Source organism: Cyprinus carpio, chromosome A10 (assembly GCF_018340385.1).
Source record: "Cyprinus carpio isolate SPL01 chromosome A10, ASM1834038v1, whole genome shotgun sequence".
Lineage (NCBI taxonomy): Eukaryota > Metazoa > Chordata > Actinopteri > Cypriniformes > Cyprinidae > Cyprinus > Cyprinus carpio.
This window is the reverse complement of record NC_056581.1, coordinates 10,346,714-10,369,262: the sequence shown is the minus strand read 5'-3', so window position 1 is coordinate 10,369,262 and position 22,549 is coordinate 10,346,714. Positions and strand designations below refer to the sequence as shown.

Here is a 22,549-nt window from a genome sequence, read left to right as displayed (position 1 = left end):
CAGTTCAATAAGTATTGATAGATTTCTGACTAGATGTCTGATCTGATGGACTGTTGTTCAACAAATATAAAAATGAAGCAAACAGATCCACACTCGCAGTGACTCAGCAGCTGTGCCTTTTGCTAGAAATTGTTGCATTACATCATGCACATTTATTTAGCAGATGACTTCATTTAAATGCATATACAAGTTTGAGCAAACCTGATGATCATCTTATCCAGTGTGATTTGAGAGTGATCCAAAGAGCATCTTGTGTGGAAGAAGGAAATCTGACCCCCAAATGGTCAAGGTTAGAGTCATAAATTTGCTGAACATTTAATTGGTTATATAGAAATAGTGCATAATCTGAAATATTTCATATGTTTCGAATTTTCAAAATCTAAATGTTTTATGTATTTCCAGGTTTAAATTAAAGCTTGAATCCCAGATTTTCATTGTAGTCTCAGACATTTGGTGTCAGTGAACATTATATATGGAGAAGAGTCAATATTTTATGGTTATAACGATATAATTGCTGAGAGAGGACACAGAGAGATAGATAGAAGATGCCAGAAGATAAAAGGTAGATGAGAATGTGATATTGCTACAAATAATATGGCTGGCTTAGAGAGAAAAAAAAAGTAAACAGAGTGAAAAAAAAAAAAAGATTCATTCAGAGACTTTTGGCCTTATATTTTCTTAGAGGATTGTCATAATATGGACTTAATTCAATTATGGACAGTGGTTCCACACAACCAAATAGTTTTTTATTAACATGAATGGAATGTTTTCAATCTATTTAAAATTATTGTGTTGAGACAACACAGATGAATAAAGAACATAAATGTGAAATAGTAATGTCCAACCAATTCAATTTAATCACTTTCCTTTAACATAAACCAATTAAGTTCATTCAACATGTTTTTGTTTACTAAAGACTGGCCAAATTTGTTTAATTCAGCCAACGTAAGAAGCTTGGTTTCAATCAAGTCAATTCAATTATGGACAGTGGTTCCATCCAATTAGCTTTTGTTCTTTTAACTCATGTGTGTCTATTTAAATTTACTCCCTCCAACAAAGCATTTTTGTGTGTGGGCGTGTAAGTGCTATTTAATGACTCAAAGGCAAGATATGTAACAAATGATAAAACTGTATTTGTTAAACAAGCACAATAAACAGATTTAAACAGCCTCCTCAATCTTACAGACTTGCAAATGGATTAACATTGTTTTGTAGTTTCAAAGCATTATTTGAGAAAAGCCAACAAAAATAAAATTCTTCCTCTTAATTCAGAAAAAAATAAAAAACACAAGGTTAGAAATTTTATAGAAATCAATTCTGTAATATATTAAACAACTTTTAAAGAAAATAAGTAACTTCTATGCTAAGCAGCCTCCAAGAAATTGGCAGCTTGCACAACTTCCTCTAAAAATAAAGTAAAAGACACTTTAAATTTACACTAAGAATGGATATCTAACGACAACTATCAAATGACATCTTGAATGATATCACTGCTGTATAGTCTAATGGATAGATCTTACCAAAAATTACAAGTGCCCTGAGCACCTACTGGAAATAGTCACCTTGCAACAATTTTGAACATAGATACAAGTTGAATAAGTGTAACCCACATTACAAAACGACACAAAACAGCAAAATGGTAAACAACCATAATTTCCTAAAACTGGGCATTTAAAAGGTAACCGACAAAACCTTCCAAAAAGAGACCTTACTCAAACACATCAGAGAAGAGCTTTGTCTTCAGTGCTTGCACTTTATTGGTTAACTTGTTGGTATCAAGCTCCAGAAATAACTTCTGGAATGCCTCGAAAGTGTACCTGAGTTCAGGAGGGTAGCTTAAGTTTAGTCCATATATCAGTCCCAGCAACATGGCTGTTGCATATGGTACACTGCAAAGGTCCTGGAGAACTTTTTCACCTTCTAACACCACTCCAACATCTGCTGGGCTGTCTTCAATGCTGGTACCTTCGTATCTTATGACATAGATCCCCATTACAGCTTTCTGGATCGCCTCCTGAGCGCTGGCACCATCTGTATCCTACAGAGGAAATTTAAAAAGATGGAGAACCCTTAATTCCTGCATATTAACTGTGCCACAGCATTTAATATCCTTGCCTTTTTAGTTAATTAAAAAAAACAACCAAACAAACAAAAAACACACCATACTAACCATAAACTCCAGAATAAGACTGCTAGGGTCTTCATTTAGGTAAACACACAGGGATTTGGTTATGCATTCCCTCTTCACTTCAATGTCATCAGTCTAAAGATGCAAATAACAACGTTAACAAAATATAATCTATACATTTTTCACAAAATCAGACACTTTCAACTGTCAGTCATTCCAGTCATTCATCCATGTGCTTAATTTTCTAAAGGGAAAGAACCTGCTCCTGGAGGACCACTGGCCTACGGAGTTTAGCTCCAACCCAATTAAATACACCTGAACCAAATAAAGGTTTTTAGAAGTTCAAATAAGACTCACTACAACTTCCAGGCAGGTGTGTTGGGTAAGTTGGAACTAAACTCTGCAGAACATTGGCCCTTCAAGAACGGGTTTGATCAAGCCTGTCTTCTATCAAAATATTTTTGTAAGATAATGCATTTGCAGCAGTTCACAGTGATATTTTGTATTTATTGTACTTCATATTTTAATAAATATAATCCCATTACATTTTTGTCTTTTGTGCATGCTTATGACCATTACCCCAAAACAGTTGAGAGGATACTGTTTTTAAATGGTTAGATCATCCAAAATGAAAATTCTGTCATTAATTACTCACCCTCATGTTGTTCATCTTCAGAGTACAAATGAAGATTTTTTGATAAAAATCCAAGAGCCTTCTGACCCTCCAAGGGTCCTACCACGCTCAAGGTTCAGAAAGGTACCAAAAACATTGCTGAAATAGTCCACATGACATCAGTGGCTCAATCGTAATTTTATGAAGCTAAAAGAATACACAAAAAAAAACCCTACCTTAATTCAACAGTTCCTCTCCTCTGCATGACCCCAATGACATTTTGACAAGTACACACGAAGAATGCGCATGCTTTGATCTGCACATAACGCATGTTCGTGGTGCTGCTTATTATGCAGAAAACGCATGCACTACGTGTTGTTGCATGCTCTTGCCAGGTTGACTCAGAGGAGAAGAATTGTTGAATTATGTTATTTTACTTTTTTTTGTGCAACAAGTAGTATTTAAGTATCATTAAAATACGATTGATCCACTTGGACTATTTTGTCGGTACCTTTCTGGACCTTGGATAGCAGGGTCAGAAACCTCTCGGATTTCATCAAAAATATCCATGTTCAGAAGACAAATTAAGGTCTTAGGTGTTTGGAACGGAATAATGGTGAGTAATTAATGACAGAATTTTTGGGTGAACTATATACCTTCAATTATGGCTGGGACAGTAAATCAATTTATTATTTCTGAGATTTTCTGAATGCCGTTTTCTGTAAAATCGATTCTTTGCTTAGTTTTTAAACTGTACTTTTTAAACCATACGCTCAAATATTAATGAAAAAGAGCGCTTGTGCAGTCATGCAAGTGGTCAAATGATTAATGTAAACACAGCTCAATATAAACACTCTTGTAATTTGCTTAAACCTTTTTGAACTTTATTAGTGATTATTTTAGGTTGAAGGTTATGTGTAAAGAATTGGAAGTAAGCAAAATATGGCTTTTTGTAAATCGCAATGCATTCGGAATATTTTAGAATCAATGTAGAATTGTTTCTCAGTGAATGATTTATTGTTCCAGCCCTAATTTTGTTATTATTAATGCTTTGTTGAGTGCATTTGTTCATACCTGTGTAGTAGGAAGCAAGAGGGTTTTAATTCTTTGCCCAGCGACGCCACCTCTGTTCGCAAAAATCTTCATAAGCTTTGCAATGTATGCATCCATCTTGGCAAAGAATGTTGACACCAACGGGACTGTTGAAATTCTCTCAAATTCTGCACAAACCTACAAACACAAAAAAGTAATTTGTTAATAGAACATAAATAAAAGTTAGATCACCCAAAGGGTTAGTTCACCCAAACATGAAAATTAGCCTGTCACAATACTTTTTTCTCACTCCTGTTGGTACACGGAAGTCGTGCAGTCAGATGATGTGGCACGTCAGGGTTGTGAAGTTAGTGAAAAACGCCATTTACGAATTAGAAGCACAAAACAAGGATTTACAAAGGAAAGTGTCGGAGGATTTCCATTTTCCTTTGCTAAAGAATTTTTCACCCCTCTGTTCCTACATGTTCCAGAGGCACACACACGACTCATATGTGCTACGTCATCCACCTGCATGATGTCAGCAGGAGTGAGAGGAAAACTGTTTATTGCACTTAAAAATAGGGATATTTATATTACAAAAATGCATGGATTAGCTTCAGAAGGCCTTTATTTCTATTGCAAATATGCACACTTTATTTGCCGTTTAGTCCCATAAGCAAGGCTTGGAGGGACCAGAACAATTTTGATTAGATTCGTCTGAAAAAAGAATATCACACACATAAATGATGTTTCCAAGGTTAGGCACGGAGGCTAATTTTCATTTTTGGGTAAACTAACTCTTTAACAGCAAAGACAAAACTTCACTTACCTCTTCTGTTCGGAAAAGAGCAGGCCACCTGGTTTTGAAGTCTGCAATAAGTGGTTCCTGGATCACCTCATGCCTTCTGATGGAAAAACTCTTGTCCATCAGCATTCTTACATTCTTCTCATTGTTCTTCTTTTTTACTTCATTTAGAAGCGTCTGTCTGACTGCCTCAAGAGTTTCATCCGTTTCCCCTTGTGGATGGGAAGGGCAGTAGTTCACCTCAGCCTTGCGTGGTTTTTTTACACGATATGCAGGACTGGATATTCCATCGGGCTTATGCTTGATTGAATTAACCGTGACTTCTGTGCAGCCGATATTCCTCAATTTTGTTCTGTAATTGCCAAGTTTATATTTTAAACTGGCTTTCCATCCACTGTATCCAGTTACAGAACCTCTCTCTTTTAAGCAAGGGTGCTTTTTAATGAGCGCTTCAGCCACCTGACCATATTCTCCATCTGAGGGGTAAAGTTTGTATTTCACAATTTCTTCTGCAAGTCCATCTAAAATGGACATTTTCAGCTTTGGGTCAGGAATGAGAAAAGTGCCCTGTGTTTTAAAGGCTGCATTTCCTTGTTCCAGTTTGAGCTCAGCATCATATGTGAAACGGGGCACAGTGAATTCAGCTGGCCATGCAGATGACTTTACACTAGATGACAACACAGGAGCCAAACTTGCAGAAGATTCAGAGTTTGCTGAAGTAGATGGACTAGACAATACAAGGGTGTCACAGGACAAGAGTGACGGAGCTAGTGAAGAGCATGCACTTTCATTTTGAGATGTTTCCACATGTGGTATGGGTAAGCCATCACGGTCACTTGATGTTACCAACAATACCACTTTCAGGGTACTTTTGTCTTGGATTTCTGATGTGGACATGAGATTCATGAAGTCATTGTCAAAGTCTGGGTCCATGAATTGCAATCTAAAATTTCCTTGGAGACTGCACTGCTTTGCAATTTCCTTTGATAAATCAGCAACAGAAGTAGGCAGTCCATCTTGAAGAATCACCCTCTGGGAGTTGTTATCTCCAAGAATAATTCTTAACCGAACTGAAGTTGTCATTGTAGTAAGTCTGTAAAGAAGGAAATGGAACCATGGTCATTTTTTAAACATTTAAAAAGAACATGTCACCTTTTATGGCGATTACTTGTCTCTTCAGGGTCACCAAACGCAAAGGACCAACCATATAGTCTGCCAAAGGGATAGCCGTCAGCTAAATCACCATGTTCTAAGAATAACATCTCTCTTGTTGGTGATACACTAAGCTCAAAGGCCCTGAAATGTTCTCTGTACCAACCACACAATCGCCTCAGTATGAAGCACAATGTCTCTTGAACTACACAAATCTGAACAATTTCTCCAAAGTCATGGAGGCCACTTGTAGTATCATGTGCCAGGATCATACCATTTCTGAAGTTCATACCCTTGCTAGAGACGCTCTTAGCAATATGGACCTCAGATACATTTGGGTATTTGTCTTTGATCATCTGAGCTACCTCTGTCTGCAAAACATCAAGAGGAACTGGAGATGCAGTCGAAACTTCCAGTGTTCCTTTTTCATGACTACTTTTCAAGTGGTAAGAAATCATTAGCTGATGTTTTACAGCGAGTGAGCGGGGAACATTTTTGAAGCAATTTGTATGTCGTGTGACCTGCTTAAAAAAGCTGTGTTTTGCTTCAAAACGCATAGTCCATAAATGGACAAGAGGGCCAAACGATTTTACCATCTCAGGGTAATGTTCCAAAAAATGATGTTTTGGCAGAAGTTTGACATCTGGGAAAAGTTCTTGATATCTCTGCCTGTGTTCAGAAATTTTCATCTCAAGATAGGATATGGATTCATCTGTGTGGACTGGGGGGAAACCACCAACTCAACAATATCCTTCAGGTCCATTAGCACCTGCCATGCGGGCTCACCTTCAGGTACAACATGTCCAATCAGAAAAGGGAGAAATCTGATCATGCTCCAATTTTCATGGGCGTTTCCCCCAATTGTGTTACGACGTGAAAATGTGAATGGAATTGCATGAGGCTTGTTCTTCTGGTCTTCCCATTTGTAGGGAAATTGAAGAATATATTTATTGAGGCTTTCCAGTGTAAAGTGTTTCTTGGATATCAACAAAGCCAAGCACTGTGCAAGTTCCACGGGCACCACACCCTCAAAAATGTCATGTAGCACATCTGGTGGATAAGCTGACAACACATTGAAATGAGAGAGGTGCTTAGTAAAAACACAATCTCTTTTCACTCCACAACAGCTTGTACCTTTTTCCTGTGCCGTTTTCACATGATCTTTATGAACTTCTTTGGTTCTGTGGTTGAATGCACCAGACTGAACTTCTTTTGCCTGCACATCAGAACTTTTCCCTAAACAAAACCGTCAAAAGAACTCTCCTGAAAAGCTTTCAACAAAGCCAGCCATACCATGAGCTGCTAGGTTGTCTGCCACCACGCAATAAACGGTACCTTTAATAAAGGTTCCAAGAAGATGAATGAATAAGCCATCTTTTTCAAGAATTGAAAGATCACGCAGAAGAGGCTCAAGAACTTTCTCATACCCATAGTGTTTCAAATCCTCACTTTTGCACAGGACAGCCAAATAGATTGAGGAGAGAGAGGAATGGGAGCCTGGGGGTAAATTGCTCAAAATCCAGTACACAGCAAAGAGCTTATGTTTTTTTCTGGATGTCCCAAGTGGGTTACACACTTCGAAATCATCTGCATATAAAGTTAATGAAATTGTTAAGTCTTTCCCAGACAACAAACTGTTTTCTTTGAAGTGGGAACCATCCTGAAATGACCTGTAATCATGGCTGCTGCAACTGGCTGGACTAGTTCTTGCTCTGTGGTTTTCAACAACTCTGTCAACAATGTCCTGCTTAGTCAAGAGCAGCTGCAAAGACTTCAAAATTGGAACGTACTGAAAGGTGTTAGTCTGTTGTTCATCAAGGCAGTACTCAACAGGTTCCACAACACTAAAGTTGTCCTTATAAAACTGCTTGCGCTTATAGGTAGTGCATAAAGAACCGCCTCTGCCTATGGCTGAGTGTAATGGGTTGGATGCGATGGTATCGGCTATTTCCTTTATAACACATTCATCAACACGAAGTTCATGTTTTTCCAACACCTGCTGTACACTGGCAACTGAGAGAGGAACGGACACAGAATTTAACAGGTAATGCATCTCTTCCAAAAAATCATCAATGGCTAAAGAAGGGAACATGTACAAGATGTTCCAGTTTTAACAGCATTGCTGCTAAATTTTGAACAACAACATCAGTGTCATTAGCCATTTCACTGTCATCATCCAAAGACAAACCACTGACCTCACTGTCAAAATCTTGAACGGCTTCATCTCCAGACTCTGCTAATTGTTCAGACATGGTAACTACACCAAACTTAAAGTCATTTAGTGCATGTGGGCTGTGTTTTCTGTTTTTATGTGACTTAAAAGTTCCATATACATTTGATTGAAAATTACAGCCAGAAAACATGCAATGAACGGTTTCATTTCTCTTCAAATGACTGTTTATTGTGAACAAAGTATTCTCTTTCTGATGCAAGATTACTGCATGCACACAAATGACAACTGAAGGTAGACCTTCGTTTGTCATTTACTCCTGAGCGTGAAGCATGATTTCTACTTAGATGAATCAGTAGAGCATTCCATGTCTTGAATGAACAAGGACAGTCTGAATATGTACAAGAATATCGCTGACTACGACCATAATGTCTGTGCTGCAGTCTGTGATGTTTTAGTAATTTAGATCTTGCAGAAACTGTAATTCCACAAATTTTACATTTCCACATTTCTGAAAGAGAATAAAATCACACACCACAAAGTAATAAACATTACACCATAGGAAATAGGAAGTGTAACTATGGATGTAAAACAAGTTAACATTTCACAATTTAAAGGTACACTAACTTTTTTATTTAAAGGGGTCATAATTTAAATTTTTCCTTTCTTTTTGGAGTGTTACAAGCTCTTGGTGCATAAAGAAGATCTGTAAAGCTGCAAAGAATAAAGTATCAAATCCAAAGAGATTTTCTTTATAAATGTTTTGTGCATGACTGCGGTCATATAACAGAGCAAATAATGTAGCTTAAAGGAAAAAAAAAAATATGCAACTGTCATTGGAATTAACCAATGTGCTTGTAAAAAAAATAAAAATAAGATATAAATCCACAAAATGCATGCAGTTTTTTTTTTTTTTTTAACAACCTCATGAACTCTGCTCCTGGCCAAAATTGCATCATCAGAATTATGGTAAAAAAAAAAAAAAAAAAATCTATAACTAAAGCAGTGATCTAGACATGTGTTATCATTTGGAATCTTACAACCTCAGCTTTCTTTTAACATAAATCACTTTTCCATTTGTGTTATATAAAATAACCTGCAGGCATAATTACATGTCTGAAGCATTTCTATAGTTTGAACTCGAAGTAGTGAACGGGTTGACAACGTCACTGTATGACCATGTTAATAATAATAATAATAATAATAATAATAATAATAATAATAAAAACAACTTTAAATACGTTAATTGTGCTTAGCCACGGGTTGGAACAATAGTCGGGAAAATTATTAATAAAAAAAAAGTGCTTTAGCGTTCACTTACCTTTATCCAAAACGACGTTTTCACCGTCACATTCGTTGGCAATCGTTTATTTCAGCAAAATTAGCCAGTGATAAAGTAGGACAACGTGATCAAATGTATGCTGTAAGAAAAAAAACGAATAAATTTACAATGTTAAAATTTCTCCAACAGTCAACTGTGGCATTATTTGAACTGCTTATATCATTAATTCGCCAGAAAACTATTCTGAATTCTAATATGTTGTCCCATCCTTTGTTCCGCAAGCACACGTATAAAATAAGTGTTTACTACAGAAAATCACGCACTTTCCACGTGCAAGTAAGTTAACATATTCCAACTGCATGAAATAATCTATTAATGGCGCAATCAATTAATTACACACAACGATCGACTATACTAACCGAAATTCGCAACAGAAATTCACTAATACTTACACTAACAGAAATTAAAGATTTGGGATTAACACAAAAAAACTTAGACGTCCTTACCTTGCTGGTAGCTTTGCTCATATCGTTGACGCCATGCTCCTTCTTCGCGCGTCTTCAACAAGCACGTTAAAAACGTCACATCCGGCTTTTGAATATCGAAATTAAACGCTTTGTGTTACTTTAACGATTCATACTTACGTATAGTGGGATTTTAAACAGCTTAAGTTATTCAAGCACAATACAATAGTGTTTTGGAGGATAATGATATTTATTTGTGGTGTCTTAACGAGAAAGAGAGAGAGAGAGAGAGAGAGAGGCACAAGCAGAAAGCAAAGCGAGCGAGAGAGTGAGTGAGGTAGAGAGCAGAACGGAAAGAAACACAAGCAGACAGAGGAATTGAGCTCTGAAGGAGCAGACCGACTGCATTCAGACCTCCATCCTCTGGCCATTCTGCACCAATACTGGATCGTACGACCCCTCTGACCTGTATCGCTCGCCCCCTAGGTGCACTAGCCACACTCGCGGACAAACAGCCGACACCATGATTAAGTCCAGCTGGTTCCTATGTTAAGTTCAAATAATAACGAGAAGGTGAGTCATTACTGTTTCCTTTTTTTTTTTTTGCATAGCTTTTGAATTTTTGTCCTCGTTCACTCTTTGGTCTAGTGTTTAACTGGGTTCACAGCCCTCTGTGCCAGAGCCACACTGGTCTTGTAATCTTAAACCTGCCATTGATCTGTTGATAACAGTGGTGGTGGTATATTGATAGCTGAGTGTGTGTGTGTGTGTGTGAGATGGTTTGAAATTTCCTCTCATGCATTTTGAAAATCGTTATGTTCTGCGTTTTGAAGCATGAATATTTAATCACGCTTGACTCTGCCACCAAGGGCCAGGGTTTAAATTTTCATTTAAAACATGTATTTTTTCACTCTTTTTAAGAGCTGCCCTTTTTGCACCGCATTTGCACGGGTGATATGATAAGAGCTTCTTGATTCTCATTATTGCTGATGATGTGTTGTGTTTTTAGAGAGAAATCTGCTGAGACTGAGCCAGACTGGTACAATTATTGTGATTTAAAGTGATTTGATTCTGTGTATATTTGTGTGTCTGTCTGAATCAGGTCATGGCCCCCTGTCCTGTCAGCTGTGTGAAACTTTAATGGAGGCTGTATTCTATTCTCAGAGAGAGAGAGGAGAGATGAGAGAAAGTGATGGTGTTTACTTTGGGAAAAACAAGATGTGAACACAGTTTGGATGTTTAGTCAGTTACCCTAAATTGTGTGAAGACATCCCCAAAATCCATCCGTCATTCTGTTATTGGATTGCTTTTCTCATGAAAAACTCTTAGATTGCAAAAAACCTCATCAAAGGTCACATGTACATAGGATCAGCACTGTGAAATATAATCTTGATCCAGTTACCCACAGACCTGATGCATTACACTGTACTGAAGGTCAAACAGGGATGATGGTACCTAATGGTTAGAGAGCTCAGTTGTCTACACAAAGGTTGCAGGGTTAATTCTGATGTGGGGCAACCTAGAAGTTGGAGAAACTGGGATAAAGGGAATAAACTTAACTTCTGATTGTTTGGGGGGGAAATATTCTGTAATGAAATTTGCTGTAAATCTAGTTTGGCAAGAATATATACTCAGATTTAAACTACTTCAGAATGTATTTCTTTTTTCAGAATTATTTTTTACTTATGAGTGAAATGTGATATGTACCATTTGCCCATATATTAGACTGATATATTGTCTTACATGTTGACATATATTTTTATATTGCCAGTATTGGATAATAAACTGTGCTTGCTTAGCTGATTAACAAAAGTTGTCTGTTTCATATGTGGGAAATTCAGTTCATCAGTGGGACAATACACACTTTTCTGTTTCATTTTTTTTTTTTTTTTTTTATCTTTTGAGTCTCTAATTTGATAAATTGATTAGATCTAGCAAAAATATAGCCATTGAATTATCACCGTTGCTCTCTAAATGTTGGCATATAAAAATACACACTTTGAACTTTATATATAGAGTACAGTTTAACACCACCAAAGTGGCAGCATAGTGCTAAACAACAACAAACAAACAATAATGATTATTTTTTTTTTTTTTACGTTACTAATGATATTTAAACAATTTAGCAGATTCCAGAGGTGTTATAATTTGTGTTAAATTGGAGAATAAATAATCATTTTAGTTTGTTCGGTTTGATGGATTTATATCTTGTAAATAAACTTGTAAAAATAAGTCTGAATATTTGCAAATCATGCTACTGTAAGTTGCTAATGATGTAAGTAGGTGTGATCATAGAGGCATCGGATGTGCCTGCTAAAATGCAGAGATCTGTGAAACGTGTGATCTGTGAGCCTACTGTATGTGTGGCTGTCCATTTTATTTTACAGTGTCAGCCCATATTTGCTCTGTTCAAGACCCTGTAATTCACAAAGGACTTCCATTTTATGTGAAGCCTGTCCTCTGGAATTTTCTTTCTCCAGCTCTTGTCTTTTTTCTGTGCTTCTCACCATTCTTGATCCTCAAGTGTGTGCTTATGTGACATGTGAACTGCTATAATTTAACATGGCACCTAACAGAGCGTTCATAACTCAGTGTGTGTGAATGCTAGACAGACGTGGAAGAGAGGGGTTTTGAATGACAAGAGGAGATTGGGGTTCATACTCTGGACAGGAGATCGGATGAGCGACGGGAACCATGACAACCGCCTGACTGCTCTGCTCCCTGGTGTGTGAAAGTAGAGATTGAGAGAACGCTTTTGATTCAGGCCATGAAACGAGTGCAAGAGGGTATTTTGAATATTTATAGAGAGTATAAATATTCACTTCACAGCTGATTAACAGAGCAATTGATGAGGACTGAGAGAGATGGACTGAGAAATGTGGGTAGCGGACCAGTGGATGACTAATTGAACTTTGAACAAGTCATAGATGTGAGGGTTCAGTGTGTCGGAGTAGAATGATATTGTACTGTGCTTCCAGGTGTTGATACTTGTCTACATTGAAAGTTGTCTACATACAAACTGCTGAGATGTAAAAATTACAAAAAGCACATTATATTAGAGATGCAGGGTTATATTAGTTTTTTTTTAAATTTTTTTTTATTCTATTTTATTAGCAAATGTATTTTTACATACAAACATATTTTTTTATGTTTTTTTTTTTCAGTTTTATGTTAACTTCTAAAAGCTGCGGTATGTAATATTGAGTTGTTTCTCGCACCCCCCTCCTTGCGGCTTTTGCAGGTTGCCAGATTGAGGACATGCAGTAGGAACTAGTGCAATTGACAATGGACTATAAGTTTGATGAGTTGAGTTTATCCGTCTTACTTAATATGCCTCTGGTTATAGAACTTTGAAGATGGATGCCGAGGCTTTTTTAGGTGGGAGAATCGGCAATCTCTGACCCAGTTCATTTTTCTGGCTTCCATTGCTGCAGTATGCTGTGTTTGCCAAACAGCTGGCAACCTGGAGTGTCAAAACACTATTTGGTAAATTGGCATTGGGCAGAATCACACAGAGACCAAAAAAAAAGAAAAAACAGACATTCCACACACGAATGCACACTTCAACATGGAATCCAACTGTTTTGTAGCGGGGTTTTTTTGAAGAAACACAACCCTGTTGGCCACCACACTTTTGAACTTAGAATGTTTTCTATAAATCAGTAAAACATATTATGGTATTTTTATTTTAGTACTGTCAAAAAAAAAAAAAAAAACAAACAAAAACACATACAGCACCTTTAAGATTGGATGCTAAACTCCTTCTGCAGGAAGATGGCTGTCCAGAAGTAGCTGTCTTAGGACCCTCTTTGTTACATCTCTCTAGTGCGAAGGATAGAAGTACTCCATGACCCATTCACTTCTGTCTAAATCAAAAGAGGTTCAACTGACCGGCAGTCATCCAAGCATTGTTCTAAAAGCAGAGTAGCTCTGGAGCCGAAGGTTCAAGCCCTGTTGCCCAGAAGGCCACTGATTTACCGCCCCAGCCGCTTACCCCTTCTGACAACCAAATGTGTGGGCTAGAAGACATTTTCTCCAGAGAGGACTGGAAAAATCATAACCCTCCCTTTAAACAAGTATAAAAACAAACAGGGAAAATAAGATATTGTGAATGTTTTGGTTTATTTGCATCAGAATGTTTTTGTTTTAGTTGCGGGCTGGAAAACTCACAGAGAAGCATGCAGAGATAATTTCAGTGATTATGGGCTGCTTTTATTCTGCCCCAGCTCTGTGAAGAGTCCATTTCTCTGCTGTTGATGGAAGCCATGTTAGGCTGGTTTAATCGAGATGGGTGGTCTGCTTCTAACGGCTATGCTTTCAAAAAAATAATGTAAAAACAACAGATTTTAGGAGTCCATATTTAATTAATTATTCTTAGACACACGTACTAAAGAGGTAAAAAAATGTCTTACAGGTTTCCTAACGCTTTTCGACTGATGCTAAACATAGGCTTTGAGGCCCAAAATAATGTCATCATGATTAATTCGCCAACTCTGTTGAGTTCTTACAGTGGATAGATGAAAAATCCCCAAAACTGCAGATCTCTCAGAGCTGGTTGAAAAGCTTTTGATTTTCAGTCTGAAAAAAGTTTGACAAAGTTTCTAAGGGGTCTTTTTGGCATGAAATTAAAATTAAAATTGAGGTTTTTTAGGGGTTTTATGGCTTTTATTTTTTTTTAATTGATTGTTTTTGTTTAAATGTGGATATCTCTGAGATGTGTATAGTAACTTAACGAGCTGGCTCTCTGGCATGTGCCATTGCCGATGAACGCAGCTGAAGCTTATTTGAAGAGCTGGGCTGACATCCTGCCAATACAACGAGAGAAAGAGAGAGAGAGAGAGAGAGGCACAAGCAGAAAGCAAAGCGAGCGAGAGAGTGAGTGAGGTAGAGAGCAGAACGGAAAGAAACACAAGCAGACAGAGGAATTGAGCTCTGAAGGAGCAGACCGACTGCATTCAGACCTCCATCCTCTGGCATTCTGCACCAATACTGGATCGACCCATCTGACCTGTATCGCTGCCCTTAGGTGCACTACACACTCCGGGCCAACAGCCGACACCATGATTAAGTCCAGCTGGTTCTATGTCAAGTTCAAATATAACGAGAAGGTGAGTCAGTACTGTTTCTTTTTTTTTTTTCATAGCTTGAATTTTTCCTCGTTCACTCTTCGGTCTAGTGTTTAACTGGGTTCACAGCCCTCTGTTCCAGAGCCACACTGGTCCTGTAATCTTAAACCTGCCATTGATCTGTTGATAACAGTGGTGGTGGTATATTGATAGCTGAGTGTGTGTGTGTGTGAGAGATGGTTTGAAATTCCTCTCATGCATTTTGAAATAGTTATGTCTGCGTTTTGAAGCATTGAATATTTAATCACGCTTGACTCTGCCACCAAGGGCCAGGGTTTAAATTTTCATTTAAACATGTTTTTCACTTTTAAGAGCTGCCCTTTTGCACCGCATTTGCACGGTGATATGAAAGAGCTTCTTTGATATCATTATTGCTGATGTGTTGTGTTTTTAGAGAGAAATCTGCTGAGACTGAGCCAGATGGTACAATTATTGTGATTTAAAGTGATTTGTCTGTGTATATTTGTGTGTTTGTCTGAATCAGGTCATGCCCCTGTCCTGTCAGCTGTGTGAAACTTTAATGGAGGCTGATATTCTATTCTTCAGAGAGAGAGAGAGAGAGAGAGAAAGTGATGGTGTTACTTTGTGAAAAACAAGATGTGAACACAGTTTGGATGTTTTGTCAGTTACCTAAATTGTGAAAGACATCCATCCATCCGTCATTCTGTTATTGGATTGTTTCTCATAAAAACTCTTAGATTGCAAAACCTCATCAAAGGTCACATGTACATAGGATCAGCACTGTGAAATATAATCTTGATCCAGTTACCCACAGACCTGATGCATTACACTGTACTGAAGGTCAAACAGGGATGATGGTACCTAATGGTTAGAGAGCTCAGTTGTCTACACAAAGGTTGCAGGGTTAATTCTGATGTGGGGCAACCTAGAAGTTGGAGAACTGGGATAGGGAATAACTTAACTTTCTGATTGTTTGGGGGGGAATATTCTGTAATGAAATTAGCTGTAAATCTAGTTTGGCAAGAATATATACTCAGATTTAACTACTTCAGAATGTATTTATTTTCAGAATTATTTTTTACTTATGAGTGAAATGTGATATGTACCATTTGCCCATATATTAGACTGATATATTGTCTTACATGTTGACATATATTTTTATATTGCCAGTATTGGATAATAACTGTGCTTGCTTAGCTGATTAACAAAAGTTTGTCTGTTTCATATGTGGGAAATTCAGTTCATCAGTGGACAATTTTCTGTTTCATTTTTTTACAATTTTTTTTTATCTTTTGAGTCTCTAATTTGATAAATTGATTAGATCTAGCAAAAATAGCATTGAATTATCACCTTGCTCTCTAAATGTTGGCATAAAAAATACACACTTTGAACTTTATATATAGAGTACATTTAACACCACCAAAGTTGGCAGATAGTGCTTAACAACAACAACAACAATAATGATTTTTTTTTTACGTTATTAATTGATATTAAACAATTTAGCAGATTCCAGAGGTGTGATAATTTGTGTTAAATTGGAGAATAAATAATCATTTTAGGTTTGTTCGGTTGATGGATTTATATCTTGTAAATAAACTTGTAAAATAAGTCTGAATATTTGCAAATCATGCTACTGTAGTTTGCTAATGATGTAAGTGGGTGTGATCATAGAGGCATGGATGTGCCTGTCTAACATCAGAGATCTGTGAAACGTGTGATCTGTGAGCCTACTGTATGTGTGCTGTCCATTTTATTTTACAGTGTCAGCCCCATATTGCTCTGTTCAAGACCCTGTAATTCACAAAGGACTTCCATTTTATGTGAAGCCTGTCTCTCTTTCTTTCTCCAGCTCTTGTCTTTTCTGTGCTCCTCACATTCTGATCCTCAAGTGTGCTTATGTGACATGTGAACTGCTATAATTTAACATGGCACCTAACAGAGCTCATAACTCAGTGTGTGTGAATGCTAGACAGACGTGGAAAGAGAGGGTTTGAAATGAAAGAGAGATGGGGTTCATACTCTGGACAGGAGATCGGATGAGCGACGGGAACCATGACAACCGCCTGACTGCTCTGCTCCCTGGTGTGTGAAAGTAGAGATTGAGAGAACGCTTTTGATTCAGGCCATGAAACGAGTGCAAGAGGGTATTTTGAATATTTATAGAGAGTATAAATATTCACTTCACAGCTGATTAACAGAGCAATTGATGAGGACTGAGAGAGATGGACTGAGAAATGTGGGTAGCGGACCAGTGGATGACTAATTGAACTTTGAACAAGTAGTCATAGATGTGAGGGTTCAGTGTGTCGGAGTATGATGTTGTTGTGTTGTTCTTGGTGTTGATACTTGTCTACATTGAAAGTTGTCTACATACAAACTGCTGAGATGTAAAAATTACAAAAAGCACATTATATTAGAGATGCGGGGTTATAGTAGTTTTTAATTGAATTTTATTTCTATTTTATTAGCAAATGTATTTTTACATACAAACATATTTTTTTTTTATTAGGTTTTTTTTCAGTTTTATCTTAACTTCTAAAGCTGCGGTATGTAATATTGAGTTGTTTCTCGCACCCCCCTCCTTGCGGCTTTTGCAGGTTGCCAGATTGAGGACATGCAGTAGGAACTAGTGCAATTGACAATGGACTATAAGTTGATGAGTTGAGTTATCCGTCTTTTAATATGCCTCTGGTTATAGAACTTTGAAGATGGATGCCGAGGCTTTTAGGTCGGGGGGAATCTGCAATCTCTGACCCAGTTCATTTCCTGGCTTCCATGGCTACAATATGCTGTGTTTGCCGACAGCTGGCAACCTGGAGTGTCAAAACACTATTTGGTAAATTGGCATTGGGCAGAATCACACAGACCAAAAAAAAAAAAAAACAGACATTCCGACACTGAATGCACACTTCAACATGGAATAACTGGTTGTAGCTTTGTTTTTGAAGAAACACAATTTTGAACTTAGAATGTTTTCTATAAATCTGTAAACATATTATGGTATTTTTATTTTAGTACTGTCAAAAAAAAAAAAAAAAAAAAAAAAACCCATACAGCACCTTTAAGATTGGAGCTAAACTCTGCAGGAAGATGGCTGTCCTGAAGTAAGCTTGGACCCTCTTTGTTACACCATCTAGTGCGAGGATAGAAGTACTCCATGACCCATTCACTTCTGTCTAAATCAAAGAGGTTCAACTGACGGCAGGCATCCAAGCATTGTTCTAAAAGCAGAGTAGCTCTGGAGCCGAAGGTTCAGCCCTGTTGACCAGAAGGCCACTGATTTACCTCTTCTGACATGTGTGGGCTAAAGACAGGGAGTTTAGGGAGTGTTGGCAAAAATGCACCCTCTTTTTTTATAGTTATGAAAGGAAACAGGGAAAATAAGATATTGTGAATATATATTTTTATTTTTATCATGGTTTTTTCATTTTTTTGTTTGTTTTTGTTTATTTGAATGAGAATGTTTTTGTTTTAGTTGCGGGCTGGAAAACTCACAGAGAAGCTTGCAGAGGTTCTGTGAAGAGTCCATTTCTCTGCTGTTGATGGAAGCCATGTTAGGCTGGGTTAATCGAGATGGGTGGTCTGCTTCTAACGGCTATGCTTTCAAAAAAATAATGTAAAAACAACAGATTTTAGGAGTCCATATTTAATTAATTATTCTTAGACACTAAAAGAGGTAAAAAAATGTCTTACAGGTTTCCTAACGCTTTTCGACTGATGCTAAACATAGGCTTTGAGGCCCAAAATAATGTCATTGTATGTTTATTTGGCAAATTTTTTTGGTTTTTTAAGTTGTTATTAATTCGCCAACTATGTTGAGTTTTTTTAGTGGCTGTTTGAAAAGCTTTTGATTTTCAGTCTGAAAAAGTTTGACAAAGTTTCTAAGGGGTCTTTTGGCATGAAATTAAAATTTTGTATTAGCCTTTTTATTTTTTAATTGTATTGTTTTTATTTTATTATGATTTGTTTATTTATTTTTTGTTTTTTTTTTTTTTGTGTTTTTTTTTTTTATTTTTAATTTTACTTTTCTTGTAAAGTTGCTGCCTTTCATGACCACACACATAATGACAAACACACACACACACAAACAAAAAAAAAGATTATAAAAATATATTTTTTTTTTTTATGATTCTGTTAATGTTATCAAAATCTGTAAGCTTATCAAAATCATTTTTGCAATTAATAAAACGTAATCTTTAATCTTTAACTGGCCTCTTTCTCATGCTGACCATCTTTAATGCTGAGCTCTTTGTTCTAGTAGTAATATGCCTTTTGTTAAAGATAACATTCTGTAACTCTTTAGGAAAGTTAGTGTCAGATAAAGAGATGAAGGGAGAGTTGAACAGAGAGAGAAAGAGTTTGTATCAAAGAGAAGCAGCCATCTGTGTGAGTGAGCAGCAAACAGCTGGTCGAGGAGATGCAAGATGTCTGTACCAAGACTGACAAGAAGGGGGATGGCAGGAAACACATTTCCTCCTGCTTTTTCCCACTCTCTGAGCAAGGCAAGCAGGCAGCCTGTGTGCTGTGATGCCTCCCCAACTTCCAGATGCTGCTGTCCTCCTGTGTGTGTGTGTGTGTGTGTGTGTGTGTGTGTCTCAGAAAAATTATACAGTTTCAGCAGCCCATCCATAGAAACACACACATTCATTTACTTTATCATCACTTCATGTTTATGTCTTCAGAATGTTTGTATGTTTTATACATTGTGCAGTCATTATGTTTGCAATGCTTTTCATTTTCCACTTTCTTAGCCTAGTTTCAGAAATTATAGACCTCAGTTTTGGATTTCAGATGCTTAGTTTTCTTGATTTTTAGATTTTGAGGATGATGAGAATCAAACTGATATAATTTGTTATGAATCTGAATCGTTTTAGAGAATCAGTTCACTTCAGTGATTCATTTTGTTTCCATCGATTTTTTTCAAGCCAAAATTGTTTCAGTGAAATATGTTTTGAAGCTGAATGTTTTTGTTGTTGACTATTATTTTTGAATAAGCTTTTAAACAAACAGTTTGTTAGTTGTATGTAGTGTAAATTTAAGGATTCTGGTTTGATTCTTTACACTAAGTCCATCATTTTCCCCGTGTTACTATAATAATAATAAAAAAAAAATAATTAAAATTGAGTGATAAAACCTTTTTCAAATCATTTGACTGAATCATTCAACAGAACTTGTTCAAATAAATGATTCATCTGTGAAACAGACATCACTAAATGGTGTAAAATCGTTAGTTGTACTATAAAGAATCTAGTAATTTTGACATGCCTTTCTGACTGTGGCTCAAAACCTAGAGAGCAGCCTTCCTAGAAAGCACATTGTTGGACATCATAGGCCCCAAAATGCTGTCAGATTGGCTTTTGAAACCGTCTGAGACCAGCACAGTCTCTTTCCTTTGTTTGTGGGATCTGTTATTTTTTTTTTTTTTCTCTCTCCTTCATTTTTCCCCTTCATCTCTTTTTTCTCTTTCTTCTCTCACTCTTGATGTGATGAGAGAAAGATGCCCGGCAGCTGCTGAGGCAATGAAAGGTCACCCTGTCGCCGCGGCAACACGATAGCGAATGGGAGAAGCTGTCATCTCTCTGGCATTTTGATTGACAGGCTGCCTGGATGAATTAAACTCTGTGGAGAAAAGACCTGACAAGGCAGAGCTGTCACTTTATTGGGTCCTCAGAGCCTGTGCTGTGTGTGTGTATGGATAAATGAGAAAAGAGGAAACCATGTAAATGAGATGGACCGGAGAGAATATGTATTGCATGTGCACTTTCATAATTCCAAAGAAATGTAACATTTAATTAAATGTGAATTTTTAAGTAGAAAGACAGAAATTGTATTTAAAATAGCATGTAAAATATATGTACTCCAATAATCGTTGTTTTATTTACAGCTTTTCATTTAAGAAAATAATAAATAAATGAAGTGTGTAAGATTACCCTTGTTTTAGACCTTACATCTTAAAATAGCTTCACTTTTACCATTCTGTAGTTTACCATTTAGGCAAATTAATTAGTTGATTAATTCAGTGTGCCTTTTTTCAATTAACCTGACCAGAGATCATGTCATCACATCAACTTGTGGATCACTTTGGATCACAGTTTGAGAAGAATTGGACAACACTGATGTCTCTATTGATCCGCTCATACATGCATGCACTTTTGTTTTTTTTTTTTTTTTTTTTTTTTTTTTTTTTTTTTTTTTTTGACAACACTGATGTCTCTATTGATCCGCTCATACATGCAGCACTTGGAAAAAACTCAAGGGTGTCAGTCTTCGTAGTCTACATGTTTTATTAATTATGGGAGCTGAAAGACCCTCAGTCTCCCTGTGATCATTAATGCATGCACAAGATAACGTATTTACATGTTCTCATGAATTATTTATGTCCAGAGAGGAAGAGGAAGAAGAGTCTGGTGTTTTGAGGAGGACCCTCTGCCCACAGGCTCTTGTTCAGTCTGTGTGTGTGTGTGTGTGTGTGTGTGTGTGTGTGTGTGTGTGTGTGTGTGTGTGTGTGTGTGAATCCAGTACCTGCTATAATGTTGTGCATGGCTTAGTCTTAAGAATAGTGGAGGCCGATTTCATTTTTAGTAGGAAAAGGTTTTCGCTGAATATAATTATCCATATTGTTTTCACACCTACAGTAGCAGAGTATTTACAGGTAAATAAGAATAAATGTACCCCGTTAGCCTCAAAGGATCTGCTTTATTTTTTAACTAATACTTGCACCCTTTCCTGTTTCTCTCTATTGCTCTGTATTAAGTCTGCTCTGCAATTTAGCCGATTTTTCAGGTCTTGAAATGAGACTTAGGGATCTCATTTGCCTTCCCTGATGAACTTTTCAGGATTAGTAGAGCTGAATTAATTCAAGTTTGATTCACTGATAGAGGATATCCTCTGGGATTTATGACTCTCATCATAGTGCTTTTTAATGTTTCTATCCCATCTTTAAATCTGAAGCTGGATATAGCTTTAATAATACATGTGCTCTCCTTATCTTCTCTCTTTCAGTTTCATTCTTGAATTGAGTTTAATTGTCTATAACATCAGTTTTCTTCAGTTTGTAACCATTGATCAGTCTTTTTAGCGCATTGTGATTGGCTTAATGGGGAAACTCATGCTTCCATCTTTTAGTTTGTGTAAGTTGCTGCATCCTAATTTGCATACTGCTGTACTTTTTAGCATTTGATTAATGCATCCCATGTCATAGCAAATCCAAAGACGTTTTCTAAAGATGTCCAGATGGTACACTAATTCTGGTGAGCTGATGAAATGTCAAGCACTTGCACTGCAGTAAAGCCTTTTTAAAATGTCCATTTTTTTTTTTCTTTTTCAAAAGTAAAAAAAGCAATTATGTTGTTCCATTTGGTGATGATAGTGTGTAGATTACACATTTCACCTTTAATTGAGGAATGTTCAATCAATCGCTTTATTACTATGCTTACTTGCAAATGTAAATAGTATGCAAAAAATGTGTTTTATGTGTCAGGATGTAATTATGATATAGAATTTTCCATTCTTGTATGTTGTCTTACTGCACACTCCTACTGTGCTTGCTATGAAGTATGGACCTTCAGTTCATAGCATGCGAAGTTTGGAGTCGGTAAGATTTATTTATTTATTTTTTTATGTTTGAAGTCTCTTATGTTCACCAAGGTTGCATTTATTTGATCAAAAATACAGTAAAAACAGTAATATTGTGAAATATTACAGTTTAAAGTAGCTGTTTTCTATTTAAGTATATTTTAAAATGTATTCCTCTGATGATAATTTGCAGTGGCGTTTTCAGAATCCATTAATCCACTCATTACTGCAGTTATCAGTC

The 22,549-nt window shown here is 36.7% G+C and overlaps 2 protein-coding genes across 11 annotated transcripts in view; one reads left to right on the top strand and one right to left on the bottom strand.

Annotated features, from left to right (window-relative positions):
- The window catches only part of LOC109097628 (autism susceptibility gene 2 protein-like), a 336,042-nt gene that overhangs the window by 100,762 nt on the left and 212,731 nt on the right, over window positions 1–22,549 (top strand). The window contains exon 1 of one of the 9 annotated variants that reach the window (XM_042765155.1): window positions 14,459–14,754. The exons of the other annotated variants lie outside the window; for them this stretch is intronic. Coding sequence (XP_042621089.1) covers window positions 14,707–14,754 — 48 coding nt within the window. The 5' untranslated portion in view covers window positions 14,459–14,706. Of the gene's footprint in view, window positions 1–14,458; window positions 14,755–22,549 lie in introns of those variants that run through there. 9 annotated transcript variants of the gene reach the window in all.
- LOC109105419 lies at window positions 1,110–9,883 on the bottom strand. Of its 2 annotated transcripts, none has more exons than XM_042765157.1 (6): window positions 9,689–9,883; window positions 9,222–9,321; window positions 4,603–5,671; window positions 3,816–3,971; window positions 2,171–2,263; window positions 1,110–2,038 (listed from the first exon to the last, which is right to left on the bottom strand). In XM_042765157.1, exons 3-6 carry the CDS (start codon window positions 5,659–5,661, stop codon window positions 1,709–1,711), a joined length of 1,638 nt encoding a protein of 545 aa, XP_042621091.1. In that variant the 5' UTR covers window positions 5,662–5,671; window positions 9,222–9,321; window positions 9,689–9,883; the 3' UTR covers window positions 1,110–1,708. The 2 variants fall into 2 exon arrangements, with proteins under 2 accessions (XP_042621091.1, XP_042621092.1); XM_042765158.1 differs by lacking the exon at window positions 9,689–9,883 and adding an exon at window positions 9,635–9,663.

Coding starts and splice junctions, on each gene's coding strand:
- LOC109105419 (XM_042765157.1), bottom strand. CDS start 5,661: ATGACAACTTCAGTTCGGTTAAGAATTATTCTTGGAGATAACAACTCC. Junction 3,972..4,602: donor CTCTTTTCCGAACAGAAGAG/GTAAGTGAAGTT, acceptor TTGTGTTTGTAG/GTTTGTGCAGAATTTGAGAG. Junction 2,264..3,815: donor TCTTGCTTCCTACTACACAG/GTATGAACAAAT, acceptor TTGCATCTTTAG/ACTGATGACATTGAAGTGAA.